Source organism: Sus scrofa, chromosome 3 (genome assembly GCF_000003025.6).
Source record: "Sus scrofa isolate TJ Tabasco breed Duroc chromosome 3, Sscrofa11.1, whole genome shotgun sequence".
Classification (NCBI taxonomy): Eukaryota; Metazoa; Chordata; class Mammalia; order Artiodactyla; family Suidae; genus Sus; species Sus scrofa.
In genome coordinates, this window is record NC_010445.4 from 37,778,716 (window position 1) to 37,806,343 (window position 27,628).

Genomic DNA, 27,628 nt, shown 5'->3' on the forward strand with positions numbered 1-27,628 from the left:
GCAGCTCCAATGTGACCCCTAGCCTGGGATCTTCCATATGCTGCAGGTGTGGCCCAAAAAGAGAAAAGAAAGTTTGCAGGAATATCCAAAGAGCACTCTGATATTCACTTAAGTTCACCCATTTTTAGCATTTTGCCATGTCCTCTTTATCTACACATATGTATGTGTATTTATTTTCTGAACCACTTGAGAGTTAATCGCAGACATCATGCTACATCACCCCTTTAAAAAGTTAAACGCAGAATTATCATAGGACGCACCAATTCCACTCTTGGAGATCCACGCAAAAGAACTGAAAAGAGGTGTTCAAACAAAGCCTCGTACATGATTGTTCACAGCAGCATGATTCACATTAGTCAAAAGGTGGAAATAACTCAAGTGTCCTTCAACAGATGAACAAAAAAAAAAAAAAAAAAAAAGTGGCCTATCTATTTGACGAAATATTATTCAGCCGTAAAAAAAAAAAAAAATGACGTTTTGGAGTTCCTGTTGTGGCGCAGTGGTTAATGAATCCAACTAGGAACCATGAGGTTGCCGGTTCGATCCCTGGCCTTACTCAGTGGGTTAAGGATCCGGCATTGCCGTGAGCTGTGGTGTAGGTCGCAGATGCGGCTCAGATCTGGCATTGCTGTGGCTCTGGCGTAGGCCGGTGGCTACAGCTCTGATTGGACCCCCTAGCCTGGGATCCTCCATATGCTGTGGGTGCGGCCCTAAAAAAAAAAAAGGGGGAATGAAGTTCTGATTAATGCTACGACATAGATAACCTTTGAAAACATGGTGCTAAGTCCAAGAAGCAAGACACAAAAGGTCACATACTGTGTGATTCCCTTTACATGAAATGATCAAAACAGTCCAATCACAGAGACAGAGAGTAGATGAGTGGCTGCCAGAGGCCAGGGGAGCAGGGACCGACTGCTTAATGGGTCTAGGGTTTCCTTTGGGAGATGGAAATGTTCTGGATCCAGATGGAGGGAGCAGTTGCGCAACACTGTGAATGTACTAAAGCCACAGCATTAGTCACTTTAAAATGGTTAGGTTAATGGCCGCCTGGTGGCCCAGCAGGTTAAGGATCTGGTGGGGTCACTGCTGTGGCCTGGGTCCCTGTTTGATCCCTGGCCTGGGAACTTCCGTATGCTGTAGGCACAGCCAACAAAAAAAGTACACAAAGAAAAGAAAGGCAACGAGCAGAAGATCAGTTAAAAAAAAAACAACAACAAAAAAGCTTTCAATCAGGAAAAAAATTCAAACACAGAGGTGAAAAGACTAGGATTATTAACCCTGATATATCCACCATCTAGATTTAATAATTATTAACATGTTGCCATATCTGTCTTATTTTCTTGATGCAGTGGTTTTTTTTTAAGTTACAGAAATCATGACATTTCACTCATAAATATTTCAGTAATTTTCTTACATAACCACAATAGCGTTAATCCATCTAATGCAGTGAGCAATCCTTCCCAGCTTCAATCTAAGTCCTAGCCCATTTTTAGAGCTGGAGCAACTGAACCAGGAAACAAGAAAGTCTCCTCATGTGTTGCATCTGGTTGTTTTGTCTCTTGAGAGTTGTAATCTAGAACAGCCTCTGCCCCACTTTCCTTCACTCTGCCATTGAATTATTGAAAAAATAAAACAGGTCAGCTGTTCTGTAGATGACGGAGGTACTCCAGCTGTAATTCTGTATCAATTTATAAGATTTTGAGGACAAATGTGTCCCACATCCGTTTTGCTTATCCTCATATCCTCAGGGACCAGCGTTGGAGGCACCCGATATGGAGATGACAGGTGAATAAGTCCTCATTTTATAGATGTGGAAACCGAGGTGTGGAGAGGTCCTATAACTCAGGGTACTGCTGCACATGGTGGGGCTGCGACTCAAACCTGAAGCTGCTGGATTCTAAACCCAAGCTCTTTTGCTCATACCAGCCACCCCAGCTGCAGGAACCACACGGCGCTGAAATGGCTGGCCCCACTTCCTGTCTCTCTATTGCATGGCACAAATGAAGGCTCGGACCCCTTATCAACACTGTCAGTAAACAACAAATGAGTAAGAGGGGGACCAGCAGGACACCCCCGCCACCCTGCTGCCTGTCCCTCTGCCTGCCCAGACAGCAGCGTGATGGCTGTCCACCTCCCAGACGCTCCTCAACTACACTTCTTGGTATTCACAGCCCCACGTGGTCCATTCACTCGCGCTGAACAGGGCTGACCTGTGGAACCCGCAGGATGTTACAGAAGTGATGGAGTGTGACTTCTGGGGCTAAGTCCTGGCGGGGAGGGACTACTTGCTGCCAAGTTGGAAAGCCCCTCAAGCAGCCCCAAGGCGGTGTCCATGTGACAGGAAGTGAGGCACCTGGCCCACAGCCATGGGAGGGCGCCATCTTGGAAGTGGCTCCTCCAGCCCCAGTCAAGCCCTCAGATGACTGCAGTCCTGGCCATCTGAACTGCAGCCCCAGGGGAGAGCCAGCCAGCCAGCCAGCTGAGCTGCTCCCAAGTTCTAGACCCCCAGGAACCAACCATGAACATTTGTGGCCTGAAGGGACTAAATTTCAGGGTAGTTTGTTTCACAGCAAGTGGTGGCTAATACAGGGCTACTCACTTTCTCTTTTTTTTTTTTTTGGTCTTTTTGTCTTTTCTAGGGCCACACCCACAGCAATATGGAGGTTCCCAGACTAGGGGTCTAATCGGAGCTGTAGCCGTCAGTCTATGCCACAGCCACAGCAACATGGGATCCGAGGCGCATCTGCAACCTACACCACAGTTCATGGCAACGCTGGATTCTTAACCCACTGGGTGAGGTCGGGGATTGAACCTGAAACCTCGTGGTTCCTAGTTGGATTTGTTTACCACTGAGGCACAACGGGAATTCCAGGGCTACTCACTTTGGTGCGTAGGTCCTTGCCCAGCTGAGCCACAGCTTTCTTCCAGTCATCCTCATTGGCCATGACCCGGAACAGCATCCCCTGAATCATCTCGTTCAGCTCCATTGCCATTGTGTCCAGGTCAGCCCGGCTCGCCTTGCTTGCCAGGGTGCTCCTGTCAGCTTTCTAGAGAGAGATGAGACTCAACGAGGCAGGGATGCAGGGGTGGGAGCAGGAGGAGGCTGGGGGAGATCAGATCACCTTGGTCAATCTTTCTAATTTGGGAACCTGGACACCTAGGCTTGGCTTAAATTCAACTTTGGGATCTGTGTCGGCTCAAGTGCAACCATGAAATCTAAGCCAGGGTTTTCCTGTGAAGGATAAGTTGGGGCATGGTTTGTTTTTTTGTTTTTGTTTGTCTTTCTGCCTTTTCTAGGGCCACTCCTGTGGCATATGGAGGTTCCCAGGCTAGGGGTCTAACCGGAGCAGTAGCTGCCGGCCTAAGCCAGAGCCACAGCAGTGCGGGATCCGAGCTGAGTCTCCAACCTACACCACAGGTCACGGCAATGTCGGATCCTTAACCCACTGAGCAAGGCCAGGGATCAAACCCGCAACCTCATGGTTCCTAGTCGGATTCGTTAACCACTGCGCCAAGAAGGGAACTCCATGGTGCATGGTTTTTAAGTTCACATAACAAGTTGTTACTAATCCTGAATTGCTAAAAATAGAAGTTGATGGGACAACTTTTTTTTTCTTCTTTTTAGGGCTGCCCCTGTGGCATATTGAAGTTCCTGGGCCAGGGGTTGAATTGGAGCTGCAGCTGCTGGCCTACGCCACAGCCACAGCAACGCCAGATCCAAGCCGCATCTGAGACCTACACCAAAACTTGCTGCAATGCTGGATCCTTAACCCACTAAGCGAGGCCAGGATTGAACCCACATCCTCATGGGTACTAGCTGGGTTCTTAACCCACTGAGCCATAACGAGAACTCTGATGGGACAACTTTTTTGAGAACCTCCCCCAACCTTTCCATAACATAAAGGTGGAAGGAAACTCCAGAAGTCTGTCTGCCTGGATGATTCCATGTCCCTGGGTGGGAGAGCCGGGCTCAGAGTGGGAGGGGAGGGGATAGCCACTCACTCACCTCTTTTAGCTCCTGCTCCATCACAGTTTTATCTGCCTTGTACATTTCTAGGTTTTTAATTTGAGAATGGACGACCTAAGGACAGAAGCAGAGCGTATGTCAGACACTCCTGGATGCTAAGGATGGCATGGACCTCCCACGTCCACCTTGCCGTGTGCTAGCAAGGGACCATGGGGCCGGGTGGACAGCAGGAGGGGTGGCAAATTCGAAGGCTTGGGCTCCAGGTGCCCAGATTAGAAGTGAAGGAACTCGAGGCCTGAAACAAGCTGTCGCCGTGGAGGTGGCATCATAGATTCTTTGCTACACAGGGGAGGAAGGAAGACTCTGGGAAGGAAAACACAAGCCCATGCTGAGGCTCTGGGTTCCTTGACGTCCGTTTAAGGTAAGTTCACCTCTTCCGACCTGGCACAGGGTCCCCATGAGAACAGCACACTATCCATCAACCAAGCACTTGTATGTCTTTCACACACTCTGTGCACCAGTGTGAGGGGAAAACCCTTGTTTTGCAATCCTGTGACTCAATAAAGAACCAACCCCTTGCATTAATTCTGCCCTCTCTCTACTTGGTGGACCCTCCCTACGACAGCAGCCACCAGCTAACCTGATTGGAAAGAGCCTCACACCCTGGGCCACGTCCTCAGAAAGGAGGGTTACATTTCCTCCAAAGTGGAAGTAGGCTTATACTTCTCATTTCAAATCTGGTCTCTTTTCCACCCTCAGAAACAGAACTCTCAACTTTTAGCTGGCATCTGGCAGCCCAAAATCATGATTATATTTCACAGCCTCCCTTATAGCTAGATGGGACCACTGAATGGAAGTGGGTAAGTGTCCTCTTCACTGCTGGCTTGAATGCAGAGTTAATGACTGGAGCACCAGCAGCCATCCTGGTCCATGAGGTAAACTTGTGAATGGAAGTCATACACCATGGATTTCTGTACCAGCTGAGTTTCTTGAATATAAAAGAGAAATACACTTATGCCTAGTTAAGTCAGTAATTTGGGGTTCTATGTTTTTCAAAGATGAACCTAATATTTTTTTTTCCTTTTTCTTTTTAGGGACATACCTGTGGCATATGGAAGTACCCAGGCTAGGGGTTGAACTGGAGCTGCAGCTGGCAGCCTACGCCACAGCCACAGCAACACTGAATCCGAGGCTCATCTGCAACTTACGCCATAGCTTGCAGCAAGGTCAGATCCTTAACCCACTGAGCAAGGCCAGGGATGGAAGCTGCATCCTTATGTATACTAGTCAGGTTCTTAACCTGCTGGGCCACAAAGGGAACGCCAATCCCCCTTTTTGTTTTTTTGTCTTTTTAGGGCTGCACACAGAGGTTCCTAGGCTAAGGGTCGAATCGGAGCTGCAGCTGCTGGCCCAGGCCACAGCCACAGTAATGCCAGATCCGAGCCTCGTCTGTGACCTACACCATAGCTCATGGCAACGCCAGATCCTTAACCCACTGAGCGAGGCCAGGGATCAAACCCATTTCCTCATGGATGCTAGTTGGGTTTGTTAATTGCTGAGCCACGAAGGGAACTCCCTAATTCTAATTAATGCAAAGTTCCTGCACTTCCACCTTGCCCCAGGTGGGCTCCAAGGTCTAATATGGGCAGTGGAGGGAGGAAAGGGAGCTCCTGCTTGGGCTTCGTGTCAGGCTGCTTCCTCCAAGCCCACATCAAAAGGGCACTCAGACCTTTCAGAGTCATTAGGCCCAACATTAATACTCAGATCCCCACTTTGCTCTTCCTAGTTAAAATCTACAAATAAAAAGGAGGGTTTAGGGAGTTGCTGTTGTGGCTTGGTGGTTAGCGAACCTGACTAGTGTCCATGGGGACATGGGTTCGATCCCTGGCCTCGATCAGTGGTTTACAGGGTCTGGCGTTGCCATGAGCTGTGGTGTGGGTCACAGACATGGCTTGGATCAGGCATTGCTGGGGCTGTGGGAGAGGCCAGCAGCTGCAGTTCCAATTCGACCCCTGGCCTTGGAACTTCCATATGCTACAGGTATGGCCTTAAAAAGACCAAAAAAAAAAAAAAAAAAGGAGTTCCCGTTGTGGCGCAGTGGTTAACGAATCTGACTAGGAACCATGAGGTTGCGGGTTCGATCCCTGCCCTTGCTCAGTGGTTTAACGATCCGGCGTTGCCGTGAGCTGTGGTGTAGGTTGCAGACGCGGCTCGGATCCCGCGTTGCTGTGGCTCTGGCGTAGGCCGGTGGCTACAGCTCCGATTCAACCCCTAGCCTGGGAATCTCCATATGCCGCGGGAGCGGCCCAAGAAATAGCAACAACAACAACAACAACAACAACAAAAAAGACAAAAAGACAAAAAAAAAAAAAAAAAAAAAAAAAAAAAAAAAGGGATTAGCCAGGACCCTCTAACTTCCCCTGCCAGGTTACCTGTGTACTGGGTTGAGTTACTTCTTCCCCCAAAGTCACGCCTGCCAGAACCTGGGAACGTGGCCTTATTTGGAAACAGATCTTTCGGGTGTAATCAGTTCAGTGAGATCATACTGGATTGGAGGGGGCCACAAGGATAAGGAGGCCATGTGAAGACACAGATATACAGAGAGGAGGTGGTGTGACGACAGAGGCAGAGACCGGAGCGAGGCATCTACAAGCCAAGGACAGCGCAGCTCCCAGAAGCTGGAAGAGGCAGGAAGGGCCCTCTCCCAGAGCCTTCAGACAGACCAGGCCCTGCCAGCACCTTGACTGGGGGCACTGAGCCTGCAGAACTGTGAGAGAGTACAAGGCTCCAGTCTTGAGCCTCTGCGGTCATCTGTTACAGTGGCCACAGGAAACTGGCGCACCCAGTAAGTCGCAGAATCGGGATTGAGACCCAGGCCTATGTAACCACAGCAGGCTGATGCCTCTGCCCAAGTCCGTCTCCTCCTTGTTCAAATGGCAGTAATCCCACTCCTGTCCAAGGATGAAGAGGGGCCTGGACCCGACGTCTTCCTGGAAGAGCAGGCACTGGATACACATCAGCTATCTCAGTCCTCTCCTGCACCGAGCCAGAGCCCGGGACACAACAGTCTGTGCCAAGAACGGCTTTGCCTCTGGCTTATCAAAGACACCTGTCCATTTGCAAAGGGAAAATAATGCTTTCACCTCATCTGAGTCACTAAGAAAGAGCTCTGTCCTCACTCTCCTGTGTGTTCGTCGTGGGAAACACCCCGGGAGAAGTGCTCTAAGAGGACGGAAATGTTTCCATCCTGACTGGGTGGTGCTGACGTGGCTGTACAAAGAGGCGAAAATGAATCGAGCTCTGATGCTTCAGGCCTCGGCATTTTCCTGAGTGTCATTTATTCTTTGATTAAAACCCAACAAACACTCCCTGCACTCCCCTGCAAAAAACAGAAGGGCCCAGGCGGCGTCCGTCTTGTTGACTGCTGTTTCCTCGGGCCCTGGAAGGGTGCCTGGGGCAGTGAAGGCTCCACAACACTGGCTGAATGGCTCAGGGAATGAATGGGGATTTCTCTGGCCACCTGTCAGGCCCAGGACATTCTTTCCTGGCATCCAGGTAAAGCAGGGGCAGCGGCGCTTCCCCACCGGCCCCGATGCTGTGACAGAACCAGAGCAGAGGCACCTGCCCTCTCTCCTTCCTCCACTGGAAGGGCTCCTCAGGGCTGCTGGTCTCCTGCAGCCTGGGTTCGTTTGAGAACCATCCAAGGCAACATGTGGAAGATAAAGCCCCATTCCAGATCCTTCCAGGGTTCACTCCTACAAGGCATTTGTGCTCGCTGGCACACGGGGGAGGAAGGAAGTCTGGACAAAGGCTGACTTGATCCATTTGGCCTCTTGGGCCAAACTCCTCTTGAGTTTCTCTGAGCGAGTGACAGCTCCTTGGAGGCAGATCCTGTGTCCCCCCAGGCAGGGCGGGACATGGGGCTGGACGCTCAGCAGACGTGCTGAACAAATGGGCTCCGGTCTCCATCCAGGAAGGACACCAGTAGGTCCCTGGGACACGGCAGCTCCACAAGGGCTGGGAGTTAGCAGGAGGCACTGCAGTTCCTGATGCTGGTACTCACACAGGTCTGCCCAGGACAGGGCGTCCTGCACTCCCGCCGCCCAGATGCTCCCAGGCCTCCCCACTGCAGCTGGGAAGCGGTGCCCCTCTGACAAGCTCTTCTCCATCCAAGTTGCCCTGCAGGCACAAGCCTGATGACCCTGTGTGACCTCAGGAGGGGGAGCGCTGCCCTCCCCTTTCGCTTCCCACATCTAGCCCACTCCGCCAATAGCCCCCAGCTTGGAATCTGAAGCCCCCCATGGGACCCCCTCAGGTGGGTCTGTTTGGAATTTTGTCTCTTTAAAACCTGGGGGAAAAGTCATCTCCTCCTACTGACCCTTTCTGCAAAGGTCTGGGATGTCCTGGGGTGGTCAGGCCAGGGTTACGGGGCCGGGGCTGTGAGCCCACGGGAGGCAGTGTCCGGTACAGGAAGCCCTGGGAGGTGCTGTGCAGCCGTCCTCGTGTTTCTAGTCTCTGCTGCCCCCACAAGGCCCCGCTGACTAAGACCTCAGAAACGAGCTGCTTCAGGGAAAAGCCATGCCCGTGACAGTTGGCACAAGAAATCCTCTTATTCCTGCACTGACTCAGTCCGCACATTTTGAGCCTTCACTTTACACAGGCGCTCTTCTGGGGTGGGTGACCCAAGCAAGGCAGATCCTGGTCAGGCCGTCGGGTTTATGCGGGGGTGCGGGTGGGGATTTGCTCATTTTTTACGGAAGCATAGTTTATGCACAGTAAAATACCAGCACCGTGTCCCTGGCTGCCCTCCTTCGGGGCGTCTGTGAAACGTCTGGAGAGAGTGACTGTCCTGCTGAGGAGTCCTCCCTCCTCCCAGCTGCCCGTCCTGGTCTCCCCAACCCCCGAACCTTTAACTCATCCAGGTGGGTCTGGAGCTTGTCCACTGCCCTGTCCAGCACCACGTGGTGGTCCTTGATCATTTCGATTTGGTGGCCCCAAATCCTCTCAAGTTCTTCCTCCTACAAAGGGAAACAGACATCCAAGGTCTGAGGTCCCCATGGCTGGGAAGGGACTTGAAGGGACCAGAGGGTGTGTTCCCAGCCTGCCAGCCAACAGCTACCTAAGACCAGGCAGCCGCCCACCACTGGCACCCCAGCACCAGCCAGAGCAGATCTGCCTCCCCAGGGTGGCAGCTGCCTTCTGAGCCCCACTCCCTCCCCAGGCCTCCTTTCAGCTCCAAGACTGATGCCTTGTCCGGGAGGGCAGGACCTCTACCTGGCTCTGGGCACGAAGTCTACATCACCTAAAGCCATCACCTTCTCAAATGCCTTTTCTGCCCAGGACACTGACCCTCATCCTGGATTTCTGGAGGATGCCAATCTTCTCCTGCAGTACGTCTACTGTTGTCCCAAGCTTGGAAGAGGCTCCCATATTAGCTGAAAGCAAAGAAGGGGGTGGGTGGCAGGGATGCAGAAGATGCTTCGTCTAGAGCTCTACCTGCTTCCTGTATGGGATACCTCAGGCAGTACTGGAGGTCTTTAAGATCATCTAAAATTTTCCAGTGGCCACAGTTTTTTTTTTCTTTCTATGGCCGCACCTGCGGCATATGGAAGTTCCCCAGGTTAGGGATGGAATTGGAACTGCAGCTGCCCGCCTGCGCCGTAACCACAGCAATGCCAGATCCAAGTTGCATCTGCCACCTACACTGCAGCTGACATCAAGGCTGGATCCTTAACCCACTGAGCAAGGACAGGGATGGAAGCCGCACCCTCATTGATACTAGTTAGGGTCATTACTGCTAAGCCACAATGGGAACTTCTGTGGCTTTGAGTTTTATATTTCTTTGTTTTCTTTTTTTAGGGCCGCATCTGCAGCATATGGAAGTTCCAGATCCAAACACCAAATCTGAGCTGCATCTGCGACCTACACTGAAGCTTGCAGCAATACCACATCCTGAGCCCACCGAGTGAGCCCAGGGATAGAATCTGATCCTCTTGGATACTCGTTGGGTTTTTAATCTGCTAAGCCACAAGGAGAACTCCACGTTTCATATTTAAATGAATGATGATCAGAACCTTAACTGTGCCACAGTATTCACTGATATTAAGATGGATCTTTCTCTTTTTTTGGCCATACCCATGGCACAGGGAAGTTCCCAGGCCAGGGACTGAACCTGAGCCATAGCAACAGTAGTGACCCAAGCCGCTGCAGTGACAACACTGGATCCTTAACCTTAGCCACGAGGGAGCACCAGTGTGGATCTTTTTAGCTGCTCAAAGTTTCACTTTTTCAAGATTTGTGGAAGGGCACTGCCCATCAGAGGCGGCATCACATATGGACTTGACTTAGCGTAATTCAACTGTTATACTTGGCAGAAAGCAAAAAGCAAGATAAAGGTTCAAAGAGAGGAGGACAGTGGGTCTCAAAGTGGTTTCCCTGAGCCAAAAGCAGCCAAGCAGCATCCTCTGGAAACGATGAGGAAGGGAAACTCTGGTGCCCCACCCAGATCAACAGTTCAAAAACTGCAGGGCTGGGCCCAGCCACCTGTGCCTTACCAAGCCCTGAGGGATACATGCGGAGAACCACGGGAGAGAGCCATGCCTCTTTCCACTCCCCACAGTGAACAAATGCCCGTGAGGGGCATGAAATGGTCCTACTGCCCTCAAACACCACTGTGGTCTTTAAGGACATGTTTGCCCAGCTGTTCCTCGTCCCAGCCTGACCCCTTCCTCTGGAGTCTGTTCAGTGCTGCTAGACATTCTGCTGGTTCTGGACTTACTGAAACACTGTGCAGAAATACTGTTTTATGGGCTGCTGAAAGGGAATTTCCAAGGGTAATTCTGACTTCAGATTTTCTGCCTTAAGCACCGACCTTAGACCCTGACCACCCTCTTCTCTAGGACCTCGCTGTACACTCACTGTAAAAGGACACACTAGTAAGAGTTTAATGCTTAAGCCAAAGGAATGAATGGCTAAAGGTTAACTGGACACTTCGTTGGGAAAGGTAAACCAAGGAGAGGAGATGCTTCTCAAAGGCCACGGGGAGGGCCCTGAGCCCTTGTCACCCTTCCGGGAGCCAGGCCAGGCCTACCTAGGTAAGTCATGCGCTGCTCTAGGCTGGCTGACAGCTGGGCAAGCTCTCCTTTCAGGGAGTCGTGTCTAACGGGCATCCAGGCCATGTGGTTCATGGAGGACCTGACGGCCTTCTTCTTGTCTTCGGGGGTTGTGGCCTGTTTGGCAGCCAGCATGGCCTGGGACAGGGCCATGCCGGGTGGAGACAACGAAGGGGAGAGGATTTCCTCATAGTCCATCTCTCGCAGGTCTTCCGGCTCACCGTCATCGGTGAAGGCCACAGAGCTGGAGGCCCCGCGGGGGGACCCTGTGCCCTGGATGTCTCCCGGGACCCCTGAGGGCCCGGATGTGGCCGTGGATGTTGCTATGGTGGGCAATTTGGTGGTAGGGGTGTCCCTGATCAGCCTGGCAGCAGCCTTAGCTGCCTGGGCTGCTGATGTCGCTGCAGCTGCATAGGTGGCGGCCGCGGCAGCTGCAGTAGCAGCACTGGATTTGAGCCGCTGAAGGTCAGACTGGGGTCCCTCAGAGAGGGCCTCCTTGGGGGTCCCAGCCCTCGGGGCTCCGTCCTGAGGGACACCTACTTCCGCAGAGTCACGCTCTTCCATCTTTTCTGAGACAGACGAGAGCCTGGGAGTCTCTGCCTGGCGATACCGTGACCACAGTGAGCGAGGCCAAGCAGAACCCAGCTCCACGGCTGGGGGTGGGGCCCCAGAGCCCCGGAGCTGGGCAGGCAGGGAGCCTGGCGGGCCCAGGCCAGGCTGAAAGTAACCTAAGCCCCAGAAAGGCCCAGTGCTGGTCCCCGGCAAGTCTCTGGGAGGAGGCCAGCCACGTGGTGGTACAGGCCAGGATCCTGCTGGTGTGGGCTGAGGACCCAGTGCAGGCCCAGGTCCAGGCCTGGGCCCAGGGTCGAGCGTCTGGGGCTGTTCCCGCTCCTGGGCCTTGCTGAGTGGAACTTCTTGGGGAGACTCTTCCTCCGGTAGCTGCCCCGGGACCTGGTAATGCCAGGCGCTCTCCAGGAGCCGGGGGTGCCGGATGGCCTCAGAGACCTGGCTGCGACTCGCTGCCTTGTAGCGCTCGGGCGTCCGGAGGTCCATTTCTGGGACGTGTCCTGCAATCTGCCACAGGTCGGCATCATCCACCATCGCGGGAGCCGTTCCCTGTGGCGAAGGGGGCTGGGCTGGCAGGGCTGCTCCAGACCAGCTGGCCCGTCACCCGGCCCACTCCCTCTGCCACCTCCCCTGACCTCCACAGTGGCCGCGCCTCCTCCGCCGTCACTCACCGGGGTGAACATGGCCTCGTGGAGGCTGCTCCAGAGCACCACGTCCTCAGGCTTGGGGATGGTGACGATCCTGCTCTGCAGGGAAATCTGGGGGCGGGGAGGAGGTGGGGAAGGAGAGTTGTGAGCCTAGGGGCTCCCTCCTCCATGCTGCCCTCCACGCTTGCAAACAAATGGGCCTTTACAGACTGTTCTCTTCCCACCCTCCCTTCCCCCGGCACCCAAGCCTGGCGGACAGGGCGCTGAGGTCGGTGGATGGGTCCCAGGCCCTCACCACTTCCTCCTGCAGCACACTCATCTTCCTGTTCTGCCCTTTCAAATCTTCAGAGAAAGTGTCTATTCTTTCAGGACGTATCTGTCAAACGAGCCGAGCCTGTAAGCCAGGGCCCAGCTCAAATGAAAGGCATCAGCTCTAGGTGACTGGGAGAGAAGGAAGAACAGATCCTAAAACAAGTGTTTCCAAGTGAGTGGGAAAGGGTTCCCCGGGCAAGTAAGTCTGGGAAATAATAGGCTCAAAAAGCATTCAAGGGGCTTCTGTACTGTAGGACTCCTCAGAGCTTTTAATGGGCTAAAGCACATTAAGACTCTCCAAGACGTGGCCTGAGAAGGCACTGGTTCCCATACAGATTTGGCCACAGGTCCTTTTTAAATTTCTTGATATAGTTTCCTGACAGTGCCATTTCTTGCTCAGATGGGAGATACCCAGCCCAAGACTGAAGGTCGCACGGCTGCCATGATGATCGCATGTGTATACTGACCTGTGCATTAGGGAAAATACATTAAATCGTGTTATTTGGGGGCAAGTCACAAAACCTCAGCCACAACACCAGCCTAGGGGTGTGGAGGCCTGGCTTCTGAACCCAGCTCTGACTCATTAGCTGTGACCATACACTTCGGGGATTCTATGTTCTTCTATATCATGATAAGGAGTTGATATTCTTGTGGCTACAGAGCAAGACAGAATGTATGCCCAGGGTAGTTTGCTCTCCTTTTCAATGTGAACAGAGTTTTCTAGATGAGGAAAAAGTATTCTCTGAGTTGATGGACTATAACCTGGAGTTGCCAGCACTTAGGGAGTACCTGCCTGAGAATGAAACCAACCTGGAGGAAAGCATCACTAAGGGAGAGATGTTGATGTGGTATGAAGCACCTTGATCTGGCTGTGCCTGAAGGCATCCCTGGACTTTTCAGTAAATGAGACAATAAATTCTCTTATTTTGCCTAAGCCAGGATGAAGTAGATTTCTGTCACTTACAAATGATGTCTTAGAGTTCCTGTTGTGGCTCAGTGGTTAACGAACCCAACTACCATCCCTGGCCTCACTCAGGGGGTTAAGGATCTGGTGAGCTGTGGTGTAGGTCGTAGACACGGCTCAGACCCCACGTTGCTGTCACTCTGACATAGGCCCGTGGCTACAACTCTGATTGGACCCCTAGCCTGGGATCCTCCATATGCTGCAGGGGTGGCCCTAAAAGACACAAACACAAAAAGATGTCTTAACTCGGTGCAGGGTGAGGATCACGGTGGAAGCTGCAGAGAGTTCAGTGAGATGGGCCAAGTGGCTGGGCCTTGTCGGTCCCCTTCTCTTGCTCCCATAGCTGTGTCCTTTGACTAAGAACCATTTTCCTGGATTTACCCTGTCACCCTAACCGCCAGAGGTCCAAGCAGCGTGGCCAGTGTGCAGGATGCTGGGGAGGGTCTACCTTGCCAACGATGACCTTCAGCATGGCCACATCCTTCTTAAGGGTTTCGATGGTGACCTTGAGTGCATAAATATCAGTGAGCAAATCCTGCAGGGTCTTCATGGACTGAGGAGGAGAGAGGAAAGGAACACGTCAAGTCGGGCGTAGCGGGGGAAAGGCAAACCAAGAGCAGCAGCTCTCTGGTGAGGCCAGGCTTTAAGAGGTCCTTTGGCTCTTCCAAGGCACAGGCTGGAATACATTCAGAAAGTGACCCTGAAGTCAACAGCCCCAGAGTGGAAACAACCCAAATAATTATCAACTGAGAAACAAAGTTTGGTTGACCCATACAATGGAATATTATTTGGCAGAAAAAAAAGATACTGATACATGCGACAGATAATCCTGAAAACATGATGGTAAATGAAAAAGCGGGGCTCGAGGAGGGGCAGGAATGGAGAATGACAGCTAATGGTTAAGGGGGTTCTCTCTGGGCTGTTTAAAATGGACCGTGATAGCTGCACAATAGTGAATACAGTAAAGTCAAACTTTCTGGTCTATGGACTATATCTCAATAAAGCTTCAGAAGACAGCAGAAACTTTTTTTTTTTTTTTGTCTTTTTGCCTTTTTCTAGGGTCACTCCCGCAGCATATGGAGGTTCCCAGGCTAGGGGTCGAATTAGAGCTGTAGCTGCCGGCCTACACCACAGGCACAGCCACACCAGATCCGAGCCACGTCTGCGACCTACACCACAGCTCACGGCAATGCCGGATCCTTAACCCACTGAGCAAGGCCAGGGATCGAACCCACAACCTCATGGTTCCTAGTCGGATTCGTTAACCACTGAGCCACGACGGGAACTCTAGCAGAAACTTTTTGAGTTCCCGTCGTGGTGCAGTGGGTTAAGGATCCAGCACTGTCACTGCAGTGGCCTGGGTTGCTGCAGTGGCTCGAGTTCGATCCCTGACCCGGGAACTTCCACACGCCTCAGGTATGCCCCACCCCCAAAAGAAAAGAAAAGAAAAGAAAAGAAATAGCATTTTTGCTTTGACTGGTGGAAATTTCTATTGGATGATATTCATGGGTTACTGTAAATTTTGCTGGGAGTGACAGTGGTATTCAGAGAACAGTTTTACAAATCCTTACCTGCTATGGATGGAAAAAGCGCATTTCAGAGAAATCTCCCCAAGTCCAAATCCTCACCTATGCCTGGGTGCTTCCCCACGCTCTTGTCTCTCAAGGGACCAGATAACCTGAAGTAGGAATCATCCCCTGCCTCCTCCATTGGTAAGCACAGGGCAAACGCCAGAAAGATGGCCAGGGGGCTGCTCCATGGATTAGAGCTGCTCAGGAGAGGAGGAAGACTTCTCCTGCGGCTGCCCTAGACATGAAGCCTGCCTCTCAGAAGCCAGGCCAGAAGCTGGGAGAATAACCACAAGAGAGTAACTTGGCCCCTCAGGCCACAATCAGGGCTGGGATGGTGCAGAGTTCTAGAAAGCTGCCCTTCCTAAAAGCTGATAATTCTCTTACTCTGAAAAGGGCTTTGAGAATGTAGGCTCTGCCTGGGGGGCCAAGTGCTTACAGAAGCCTTCAGGGGCTGATAAGGGGTCCAAGGCAAACACCCCCCTGGGACAACCAGCTAGACTGGTCCACAAGGCCCCAGCGCCAGAGCTCTGGGAAATGGGAACGCTAACGCCACTTCCTTCCCAGGGAAAGAGGAATGCACCCTGGGAGGGGAAGTTCATCACTATCACTGCAGGGACTTGCGCCCTGATTCTCTAAACCCCCAAAGTGTCTTCTGTGCCCTTAAGCTTTCTGAAATTCTCAAAAACCAATTTAAATTTAAAATCATTTTAACTGTGGGATGTGCAGCAGGAGGTTTTGGCTGGAGAAATAAAATGGGGAGGGAGTTTTGAAATTTCAAATAAGCAGCAACGGCTTGGGTTGTTATAATGCCCTAACGGGACCCACAAGTTTATTTATGGAAACAAGGCCAACCAGAGCAATCTTAATAATAAACAGCGGACGTGGCCTCTCGGTTTCTCTTGTGAGGCCAGCTGCCAGGGTTATCACAGATGAGACAACCGAGGCCTCGAGGAGGCTGCCAGGGGCTCCTGCACAGCTTTAAAGGATACCAGGGAGATGGGGGCAGGGCCTGGGAACCTGCAGCTCTCGGGGGTGGGGGGGGCAGGCTGGGGATCCTGGGTCAGTGCCCTCCTCCACTGCCCCCCAGGTTACAAGACGAGGCACAGCAAACAGTGAGCACAGGGTTTCTTTTTCTTTTTTATTTTTTTAATTTATTTTTTATTTTTTGCTGTGTAAGTTCCCCAGCCAGGGATCAAACCCATACCATAGCAGTGGCAATGCTGGATCCCTAACTGCTAGGTCACCAGGGAACTCGAGCCCAGGTTTTCTAACTCAGCAGTTTTCAATGGGGTGATCTGGGCCCCAGCATGCATTTGGCAACTTCTGGAGACATTTCTGGTTATCGTGACTACGGGGCCCTCCTGGCACCTCGTGAGTAGAGGCCAAGATGTTGCTCAGGATCCCTCAGTGCACAGGACAAGTCTCAATAACCACAGAGAGTTATTTGGCCCCAAGTGTCCATCATGCCAAGAAACTGCAATCTAAGCCTGCTCAGTGAGGACCTGCCATCCTCCCCAAGTCCCCCGAGTCCCCAAGCCCCTGAGGGCTGACTCATGCGTGTGAGTCCTCCCAAACCCTCTCTCCAGAAGCCCCCTTGGTGCCTGCCCTAGCTTCCCTGCACCATTCACCCAGGCTTGGGTGGGTGCTGGGGCCCGCAGACTTGCCTTTCCCCACAAAGGGTGGCATTTGGTCTGCAGGCATGGCTGAGGTGGGCGGGGGGCGAGGGGAGTGGGGGTGGGCCGCAGGCTCTTAACTAAGCAGCTTGTGCTGCCCTAGAACCAGCTACCATGGCAACCCCAGCAATGGGTCACCGTGGTAACCCAGGCAACCTCAGCCAGGCTGGGACTTGGCAACACTCTCTAATGGGGGCGGGGACACTGGTAGGTGCACAAACAGTCCCCTGAGGGCAGCACAACCAGGTCCGAACCTGTCTACCAGCCCCCTCTGGGAGCTGGTTGGGTCGCTCTGGGTACTTGTGCATGGTAGAAGCCTTCAACCATCACGGCAGGCTGGGGGCAGGCTGCCCCAGAGGGCACCGTGTCTACCTCTCGGGCTCTAAGGCCCTGCACAACCTGCCCTTTGCCACACACACAACCATCTGTGTCTCTGTACCAACTCTTGTCTTAAAGTCTCTTCTGTCTGATGTTGGGACAGTCACTCCAGCTCTCTTCTGGCTACTGCTGGTGTGGAATATCTTTTTTCTTTTTTTCCTTTTTGGCCACGCCCAGGGCATATGGAAGTTCCTGGGCCAGGGATGGAATCCAAGCCTCAACAGTGACAATGCCGAATCTTTAACTCTTAGGCCCCCAGGGAACTCCTGGGCTATCTTCTATCCTTTTACTTCCAGCCTATCTGTCTCTGACTCAGCGTGTGTCTCTTGGAGACAGCACGTAGTTAGATGATGGTTTTCTCCTTTTAACTGATTCTGAGAATTTCTGCTCTGTGTGTGTGTGTGTGTGTGGAACACAACAAATACTAAGGTGAGCAATTCAGTGGCATTTGTTACATTCACAGGCTGTGCATCTATCACCATCATCTAGTTCCAGAACATTTTCCTTCTTTTTTTTTTTTTTTGTCTTTTTGTCTTTTCTAGGGCCGCTCCTGCGGCACATGGAGATTCCCAGGCTAGGGGTCGAATCGGAGCTGTAGCCGCCGGCCTACACCAGAGCCACAGCAGTGTGGGATCCGAGCCGCGTCTGAGACCTACACCACACCTCACGGCAACGCCTGATCCTTAACCCACTGAGCAAGGCCAGGGATCGAACCCGCAACCTCATGGTTCCCAGTCGGATTCGCTAGCCACTGCGCCACGACGGGAACCCCTCTCCTTGTTTACTTTTAATTGCTGCAATAAACCTGAGAGGAGGAAGCAATGGCCATCCCCATCCCTTCCGGGGGGTAAGTGGCAGGGCGTCTCACACCCCCATTCCTGGGCCTTCCATCTACCCACTTGGCCCTGGTTTGGCACTGACTCGACATTTTCTAACACTGTGAGCCCAAGTGAGCTGCTTGGCGTCTGTGCCTCAATTTCCCCATCTGTAAGCTCGGGATAATATCAGCACCTGCCTCAGAGAGTTGCTAAGCAGATTAAAGGAGCCACCGGACAGCCAGCTCGCCACCAGCCCACCTGGCACAGGGTGAGGCACAGAGTGAGCACTTGTTCACCACGTGCCTCATGGTGAGACCACTCCCCCAGGGAGGGGGCCCCAGGAAGAGCGAGGGGAGAGGGGACAGTGCGGACACGGGGCCACAAAGTCCAGGAAAGTCAGGCTGCCGGATTCAGGCCTGTGTTTCTTGTGGCCTAGAGTCTGATTTCTAGGAAGGGAGCTTGCATTGTCTAAAACTTCCATCATTTCTATAAACACCTGCACCAGGGTTCCCACCTTTTCCAGCCCCTGGCTCAGAAGTGAAGCCCAGTGGCCCCTGTGTACTGATGCCTTTTGGGGTGCCTGCCAGTCCAGGCAGTGGAGCAGGCCCCCAGGAACTCTTAATTCTTAGGCATGACCCTGCCAACCTGGTCAGGAATGGACACCTGACCCCAGATGCTCCATCCCATTGTCTTGCCCAAGAATCATAAGCAGAAGACCCAGAGATTTGCAGGTGGAAGCTGAGACAGGTGTTGTCTTCGAGATGAAGGAGGATTTAGGAATGTTTCCACCCTGTGAGTCCTGCCCATCACATCTTCCTTGTACCAGTAAGAAGCCCCAGGGCTGGAGTTCCCGTTGTGGCTCAGCAGGCTAAGAACCTGACTAGTATCCATGAGGATGCAGGTTTGATCCCTGGCCTCGCTTAGCAGGGTAAGGATCTGGCACTGCCACAAACTGCGGCAGAGGTCACAGATGTGGCTCAGATCCCACGTTGCTGTGGCTGTGGTACAGGCTGCAGCTACAGCTCGGATTAGACCCCTAGCCTGGAAACTTCCATATGTCACAGGTGTGGCCCTAAAAAAACGAAGAAAGAAAAAAAGAAAGAAACCTGTGTCCTTCAAATAACATGCTGCCTCTGTTTAAAGAGAATCTCAACTCAAACGCCCATCAACACGTGAATGGTTAAACCCAGTGTGGTCTGTCCATACAACAGAATACTGTTCTGCCATAAAAAGGAATGAAGCACAGACACAGGACACATCGCGGATGTGCCTGGGAAAAGTGGCGCTCAGTGAGAGAACCAGACACAAAGGGCCGTGTACTTTGTGATTCTGTTTATACAAATGGTCCAGAGCTGTAATTCTTTAGAGCCAAAAAGGAGATCCACGCTGCTGTGGTAGGGAGCAGGGAAAGGGAGCAGTGAGGACGCGCCTCTCCTTGCAAGCCATGGATGTGGTTCAGAAGGAGAGGGGCTGCGGCCGGTTCTCCATCATCGAGGTGCCAAAGGTCACCCAGCTCCTCACCTCAACATGCCTAATTTTATGTTACGTGACTTTCACCTCAATTTATTTATTTCTTTGGGCCGTGCCTGCAGCATATGGAAGTTCCCAGGCTAGGGGCTGAAACAGAGCTGCAGCCACCAGCCTACACCACAGCCACAGCCACAGCCACAGCAATGCAGGATGCGAGCCACATCTACTTGTGGCAATGCCGGTCCCTCAGCCCCCTGAGTGAGGCCAGGGATCAAACCTGCATCCTCATGGATACTGGTTGGGTTCTTAACCCACTGAACCACAATAGGAACTCCTCATCTCAATTTAAAAAGGAAGAGTGGAGTTCCCATCATGGCACAGTGGAAACAAATCCGACTAGGAACTGTGAGGTTGTGGGTTCGATCCCTGGCCTCGCTCAGTGGGTTGAGGATCTGGCACTGCCATGAGCTATGGTGTAGGTCGCAGACTCGGCTCAGATCCTGTGTTGCTGGGGCTGTGGCGTAGGCCGGCAGCTGTAGCTCCGATTAGACCCCTAGCCTGGGGACCTCCACATGCTGCGGGTGTGACCCTAAAAAGCAAATAATAAAAATAAAAATAAAAAGGAAGTGTGTTAACCCAAGAGATCCTGGAGAGACTCCTCCGTGTGACGGCTGTTCATCCTCCTCGCCTGCCCGTGCCCTCGGAGGCCTACCCACAGGCTCTGTGCTCCAACTCCAGGCACTCCCGTTTGGCCAACGGGAGCATGGAAGGATGGAGAGAGAGGCTGGGATATTTATTTCCCAAGGTCCAACTCTTCCCCAAGGCTGTGGCGGGGAGGCAGGGGAGCATGGGTGCAGGTGGGTCTGAGTCTGAGGCCTCAGCTCAACTCCTGTTCCACTCTCACTGGCGGCCGCGCCCAGCAAATCAAGGAACACTTCTGAGTGTCCGTTTCCTCACCTACAGATCCTCAACTGTTTTTCTTTTCACTGAGCCAAGATTCACGGAACAAACCATGTGAAAGTGTACAGTTCCGTGGCATTTAGTGCATTCACGATGCCGAGCAACCACCTGCTCTCTCCAGTCCCCAAACCTTGTCATCACTCCAGACGGTAACCCTATGACCACTAAGCCATCCCCCATGCCCCTCCCTCCAGCCTCTGGCAGCCACCCACTACTATCTGCCTGCCCGAATGTGCCCACTCCAGACACTTCCCACGATGTGTGGCCCTCTTCCCTCAACACTGAGGAAGGAGGCCAGCTTGGGCTTCGGTCCTGAGTCCGAAGCTGAACTCCTCTCCCCCATTTACGGGAAGGGCCCCTCATAAGGGGCACAAGGTAGGGTGAAAGGTCTGGCAGGAGAGCCACGGGGCCGGAAGCTGCGGGAGGCCGGGAGGCTTACCTTGGCCACAGCTTCCTCATTGCCCTCCACCATCTTGCGGAGCTTTATCTGTTGCCACAGGTCCTGGGCGGGCTGGCCGGTGCCCTTGCTGCCCTCCAGCAGCTGGGAGGTAGAGGGCAGATCCTGCAGCAGGGCCAGCTGGCTCTCCATCCTGTCCACGCGGCTCACCACCTGGTCGAAGACGCTGCCAAGCCCCTGCATGGGGTTGAGGATGGGCTGGACGTCTCCCTCCCGGGGCGTGGACACGGCCTGCGGGGTCTGGAGGAAGTCCTCGTCCCCTGGGAGGACCTTCTTGAGCTCGGCCATGTGGATGTGCTCCAGGATACCCTGCAGCAGGAGGTGCAGGGCCTTGAAGTTCAGCACCCCACACTGCGGGAGGGCGATGTTGACCAGCTCCGAGAACGTGAGCGAGAAGCTCATTCTGCTGAGATTGGGGTCGGCTGGGCTGGCGTTCTGGGAGTCCATGGGGAAAAGTGAGGGCTTTCAGTACACCTGGGAGTGGACCTTTCAGGTCCTCAGGGCCCTGGAGAGCCTGCAAGTCACAGCAGTCAGGGAGAGAATGGCCTCTGTCCTGGCCAGAGCGCAGATGAGTTCCAGTTGCTAGGACACCAGAGAACATGGGCAAGCGGGTGAGCTTCCAAGCGCCTGGGGTGGGCAGGGGAGCTGCTCAGCTAACGGATAAGGACTATTCCAACAGACCAATGGGCCGCCTTTTAATTCCAGCCCTTTGGTTACATCAGACCAATGACCCTTTCTGAAGAGCGGCAGGGGAGGTGACAGAGAGGCAGCTTACTCCTCGGAAGCCAATACAACCAGAAGACGGAATTTGTGGGGTTAGGAAACCCGAGTAATCGCTCTGGCAGTGCAACGAACCAGGTGAATGTCAACGCACTCGCGGATCACGCAGCCTTGAACCTCTCATCTAACCGATGGGGATTCAGTTCTCATCAGACCCTTCTTGTGGCCTCTGTATACACACTGCATAAATGCCACGGTCGGGCAGACGGTTCATAACCGACCTCCAGAAAAGCCGGCAGGGTCCCTAGGGAAAGACCAGCCCAACTCCGGGGCAGTTTTCATGGCCTGGGGCTTGGCAATCGAGGCCCTTGTCTTTAGGATCTGGTGTCAGCCAGTTTTGTTTGTGTAACTGCCCGTGCTGTGCCCACGGATGCCTGCTGTCCACAGCCTTAAGGGCAGCAACTGCGCCTGAGAGAACCGGATGGCTCGTGGGCACAAAAGCAGGGAGTCTAAGCCCAGTCCCGCCACCCATGGGCGGCGGCGGCGCTCTGGATACCGAGATGTTCGTCCCGAGGGCCGGTTCCATCCCCCCTCCCAACCCCACTAGAAGGGGCCATGGAGGAAGAGAAAGAGCCGCGTGGAGTGGGAATGGTCTGGCTAGACGGGTTGGGGTGCTTGGTCCACTCCTGTGAATGTAACCTCACTGAACCCTGATCACAGGGCCACTCTGCCCTGTGACAGGCTCCAGACCAGATGAGACTGGCCGTGATCATGGCTGAGCTCAGACCAGAACAGGACACTCTCCAAACCACAAACATGACCACATGGCCGCTGTTCGGGCTAAGTGACTGTTGCTTCTTGACCAGCTGGACAGTTAGCTTCAATTCATTCCTCCTCGTCGCCTAAGACGGGCCAGATCCTAGGGAGTTCCCGTCGTGGTGTAGCAGAAACGAATCCGACTAGGAACCATGAGGTTGTGGGTTCCACCTCTGGCCTCACTCAGTGGGTTAAGGATCCAGCATTGCTATGAGCTGTGGTGTAGGCTGCAGAACGGCTCGGATCCTGCATTGCTGTGGCTGTGGTGTAGTCTGGCAGCTACAGCTCCGATTCAACCCCTAGCCTAGGAACCTCCATATGCCATGGGTGCGGACCTAAAAACAAACAAACAAACAAACAAGGGCCAGATCCTAGAACAAGTCCTCCACCTTAACCCTCTGTGAGATGCCCTGGCTCCCTACCAAGTTGTTAGACTAAAATTTCAGGTGCTGCCCTGACATCTTTGGGTCTCACAGGCTCCCTTGGCTTCCTCTGTTCCTGTCGGATGGGCCCCCAGCGGGCAGGGAGGGACCCCACCCCGCTAGTTCTCCCACAAGCCTGACCGGCCACACTCCGCCCATCCTCAGCCGCCCATCCTCAGCCTGAAGGGCTTCAGTTCCCGCCAGCCTGTGAAATTATTCCGACAAGACCATCTCGCCCTCCTCCAACACACACCCTGAAGACGGCCCCTGGATTCACGCCCCTGTGGTGCTCCCCCAACACTGTACCAGTGAACGTGGTCCCGGTCCTACCAGCCTACATCCTGTACACACAGGCATTTGCTCATTCCATGTCACAGAGCGGCAAGACGTGGGAAGTTGCCTGTACTGGCAGGAGATCAGATGGTGCTGAATTGAAACATTTATGATGAAAATGCCAAAAAAAAGAAAAGTCAATGCATTAGACCTGAAAGGGTCAATAAACTTTTTAAATTGTGTTATTTTGCATCTGAAAATAAAACATCTATTACAAAGACAAAAAACCTGAAGATCTGGCTGCTTGTGTTCAAGAGATCACCTCACTGGGTATTCCCAGCTTCCTGGAGGGTCTGCTGTCTCCGGGGAGGGACCCTGCCATGAGGTCAGCAGATGGCCGCTGGGAGCTAGCACCACTTGGTTCTGATGGCAGAATGCTCATTCAGACAATTTCAGGACAAACTTGTCGCTGGGACATTCTCTGAATGGTGGTTGGAGCCAGAAGCCAATTAACATGATTGAAAACAAGCAGTAGCACTTTTTTTCCCTCCCAAATAAATTGAGGTCGATGATTAAATCAGTTCTGTAAAGTGCTGTTCTGCTTCATCCCAACAAACCATATTTCATGCTCAATAAATAGCTGAGAATGCTACAGGCAGCCTCTCCTCTCTCATTCCAGGAAGAACTGAGGAGGAAGGCTTGGCTGCTGGTGGAGGATGAGAGCTCGTGGTGAATGCCTGTACTTTCTGGCTGCCTGGTGTCTGGATATTCTGCTTATTTGGGGTGGGGGTGGAGGTGGGGGAATCTCACGACTGGCACAGGTGACCTGCACCCGCTCAGAGGCTGAAGGTCCAATTAAATCCTACCTTACTCATTAAGGTCTCGTTTGTGGTTAGAGGTGAAAAATCTACAGGGCAACTGCTGGCCCTATTCTGAATTTCAGAGCCAATATTTTAAAAAACTTCTTTCAATGCAGATTGACTCTGGACTGATCCGGCATGGGGTCAGCATCAGTCTGGGTGTGGTAGGTGGAACTGCAGTGGCTCAATCACTTACCATGTGAGGCGAGATACCTGATCCAGGCAGGCCACTTACCTCCCTGAGCCTCAGCTTTCTCACCTCTAAAATGGGGCTAATGGCCCTTACCTCACTAGGATGAAGGGCACTGAAGCTGAAGGTCCAGGGGGAGTGGCACGCATCTTGGCCAGGCTCAGCTTTCCAGTTCCCACCTGAGCTGGGCTCCCCAGCCAAGACCATAATTCTGTAAGCAACCGTGACCTTCCGGTCAAGTCATTTTCTGCTCAGGTAGCCAGAGTCAGTTTCTGTTGCTTGAAGCCAAGAACCTCCAACTGAAGTGGTCATTTGTGAGGCTGGCAAAACTTGAGGAAAACACAAACGGAACTCAGCAGTGAAGGGCAGCTAGTGTCCGGAGGCGGCTACAGCCCATCAGAGCCTGTACTCACTGGGTGCCCTGATGCCCACCACTCAGGAGGGTATGTCCAGGTGGCAGGAGGGGCTGAAAGGCCCACATTTCTCCTTGGTGGAGATTAAAATTTTAGTTTACATTTGCCCTGGGACCTGGGCAAGGCGCAGTCCAGCTCCCTGAATGAGATCTCAGACCAGAGGTTTCCAGGGACTCAGGGGAGATGCCCTGGGATCTTCCAGATCCTTCCTGCCTGGAGCCACCCACGTCACATCCTTCATCGGTCCCTACTGACTCTTCCTCCAAATATGTCCCTGTTGCAGCTACTCTCCTCCTGGTCCACGGGCAGCCCTGCCGTCCTGTGCTCAGGACAACCACCACCACCGGACATGGTCCACAGGGCGCACGGCTGGATACCCTCTCGCTTCTTTGGCTTCCACTCATAGCAGCGCTCTTTGCTTTCTGGCTACAGCACATGGACTTTCTTTCCTTTTTTGATTGTGTTAAAATACACCTTATGTGAAATTCACCATTCTAATCATTGTAAATGGGCAGTTTAGTGGCGTCAAGTACGTGCGCGTTGTTGTGCAATCCTCATCACCCATCTCTGCATTTTTCTCATCCTCCCCAGCGACCTCTGCACCCACAGCACAGTAACTCCCCACCGTCCTTTCACTTCTGTCCCTGTGAGTGTGACGAAGCGAGGTGCCTCGTGTAAGCGAAGTCACACAGAATTTGTCTTTGGTTCCTGGCTTTTTTTACTGAGCATAATGTCCTCAAGGTTCATCCATGCTGCAGTGTGTGTGCGAATTTCCCTCCTTCTGAAGGTTGAATAATATTTCATTGTATGTGTATGACACCCTTGGCTTATCCATTCATTCACTGATGGATGATGGACACTTGAGCTGCTTCCATACCTCAGCTATTATAATGTTGCTGTGAACATGGGTGTATTTGAAATGCCTGGTGAAGTCTCTGCTTTCAACCCTCTTGGGTGTATACCCAGAAAGGGAACTGCTGAATCATATGGTAATTGCATGGATAATTTTTTGATGGACTGCCATACTGTTTTCCATGGTGGCTGCATTGTTTTACATTCCCACCAGCCACTCATAAAGATGCCAATGTTTCTGTATCTCATCAAAAGGTGCTATTTTCAGAGTTCCTGTTGTGGCTCAGTGGTTAAGGAACTTGACTAGTATCCACAAGGACATGGATTTGATCCCTGGCCTCACTCAGTGGGTTAAGGATCCAGCATTGCCGTGAGCTGCGGTGTAGGTTGCAGACATGGCTCGTATCCTGAGTTACCATGGCTGTGGTGTAGGCCGGCAGCTGCAGCTCCAATTCGACCCCTAGCCTGGGAACCTCCATGTGCCATGGGTGCGGCCCTAAAAAAAAAAAAGAACTTGCTTTTTTTCTGTTTTTCTGATTATAATAATTCTAATACTAATCAGTGGTTATCACATTGTGGTTTTGACTTGTATTTCTTTAATGATTAGGAATGCTGAACAGCTTTTCATGTGCTTATTGGCCATTCGTATATCTTCTTTGGAGAAACATTTTTTTTTTTCCTAGGGCTGCTCCCGCGGCATATGGAGGTTCCCAGGCTAGGGGTCTAATCAGAGCTGTAACTGCCAGCCTACACCACAGGCACAGCAACACAGGATCCTTAACCCACTGAGCGAGGCCAGGGATTGAACCTGCAACCTCATGGTTCCTGATATGATTCATTAACCACTGAGCCACGACGGGAACTCCTGGAGAAACATTTATTCAAGTCCTTTGCTCTTTTTTTTTTTTTTGGTCTTTTGTCTTTTTTTAGGGCCGCACCCACAGCATATGGAGGTTCCCAGGCTAAGGGTCAAATTGGAGCTATTGCTGTCAGCCTACACGACAGCTCACGGCAACGCCAGATCCTTAACCCACTGAGCAAGGCCAGGGATCAAACCCGCAACCTCATGGTTCCTAGTTGGATTCATTTCCATGAGCATAATGGGAACTCCCTTTTGCTCGTTTTTCAATCAGGTCACTTGTGGGGGTTTTTGTTGTTGAGTTATATATTCTAGATATTAACCACTTATCACACATATGATTTTCTTTCTTTTTTTCTTTTTTCTTTTTTTTTTTTTGTCTTTTTGCCTTTTCCAGGGCCCCTCCCGCGGCATATGGAGGTTCCCAGGCTAGGAGCTGTAGCCGCCAGCCTACACCACAGCCACAGCAACGCGGGATCCGAGCCACATTTGCAACCCACACCACAGCTCCACGGCAACGCCAGATCCTTAACCCACTGAGCAAGGCCAGGGATTGAACCCGCAACCTCATGGTTCCTAGTCGGATTCGTTAACCACTGAGCCACGACGGGAACTCCTCTCTTTTTCTTTTTTTGTCTTTTTAGGGCTGCACCTGCAGCATATGAAGTTTCCAGGCTAGGGGTCAAATCAGACCTGCAACTGCGGGCCTACACCACAGCCACAGCAACAGGGGATCAAAGCCTTGTCTGCAACTGCTGTAGTGTACACAGCTCACGGCAACACTGGATCCTTAACCCACTGAGGGTGGCCAGGGATCAAAACTGCATCCTCATGGATACTAGTTGGGTTCATTACCACTGAGCCACAACGAGAACTCCCTAAAATTTTCAAGTTAACTTTTTTAGTTCCCTTCCTTATCCTAATTCTTCCTGCCCCAGGCCCTTCGCACATGTAGTCTCTCTGCCTGAAACACTTTTCCTTCCCATCTTCATCTGGGAAAGGAAACTTCTACTTATCCTTCAGACTTCAGCTCATCCATCACTTTTTTGTGCATGTGTGTGTGCTTTTTAGGGCCACACCTGCAGCATATGGAAGTTCCCAGGCTAGGGGTGTCAAATCAGAGCTGTAGTTGCCGGCCTACACCACAGCCACAGCAACAGGGATCTGAGCCACATGTGCGGCCTACACCACCACTCATGGCAATGCCGGATCCTTAACCCACTGTGCGAGGCCAGGCACTGAACCTGAATCCTCACGGATCCTAGTTGGGTTGGTTTCTGCTGAGCCACAACGTGAACTCCTCATGCATCACTTTCTAAGGGAAGCT

At 52.4% G+C, this 27,628-nt stretch overlaps 1 protein-coding gene across 1 annotated transcript in view; it reads right to left on the reverse strand.

The window, feature by feature from the left end:
• The window catches only part of C3H16orf96 (chromosome 3 C16orf96 homolog), a 35,453-nt gene extending 12,802 nt beyond the window's left edge, over positions 1-22,651 (reverse strand). The window contains exons 1-9 of the mRNA XM_021086691.1: positions 20,879-22,651; positions 14,018-14,122; positions 12,589-12,669; positions 12,318-12,404; positions 11,058-12,195; positions 9,317-9,402; positions 8,875-8,985; positions 4,007-4,081; positions 2,883-3,047 (exon numbers count right to left, since the gene is read on the reverse strand). Coding sequence (XP_020942350.1) covers positions 2,883-3,047; positions 4,007-4,081; positions 8,875-8,985; positions 9,317-9,402; positions 11,058-12,195; positions 12,318-12,404; positions 12,589-12,669; positions 14,018-14,122; positions 20,879-21,343 — 2,313 coding nt within the window. The 5' untranslated portion in view covers positions 21,344-22,651. The remainder of the gene's footprint in view (positions 1-2,882; positions 3,048-4,006; positions 4,082-8,874; positions 8,986-9,316; positions 9,403-11,057; positions 12,196-12,317; positions 12,405-12,588; positions 12,670-14,017; positions 14,123-20,878) is intronic.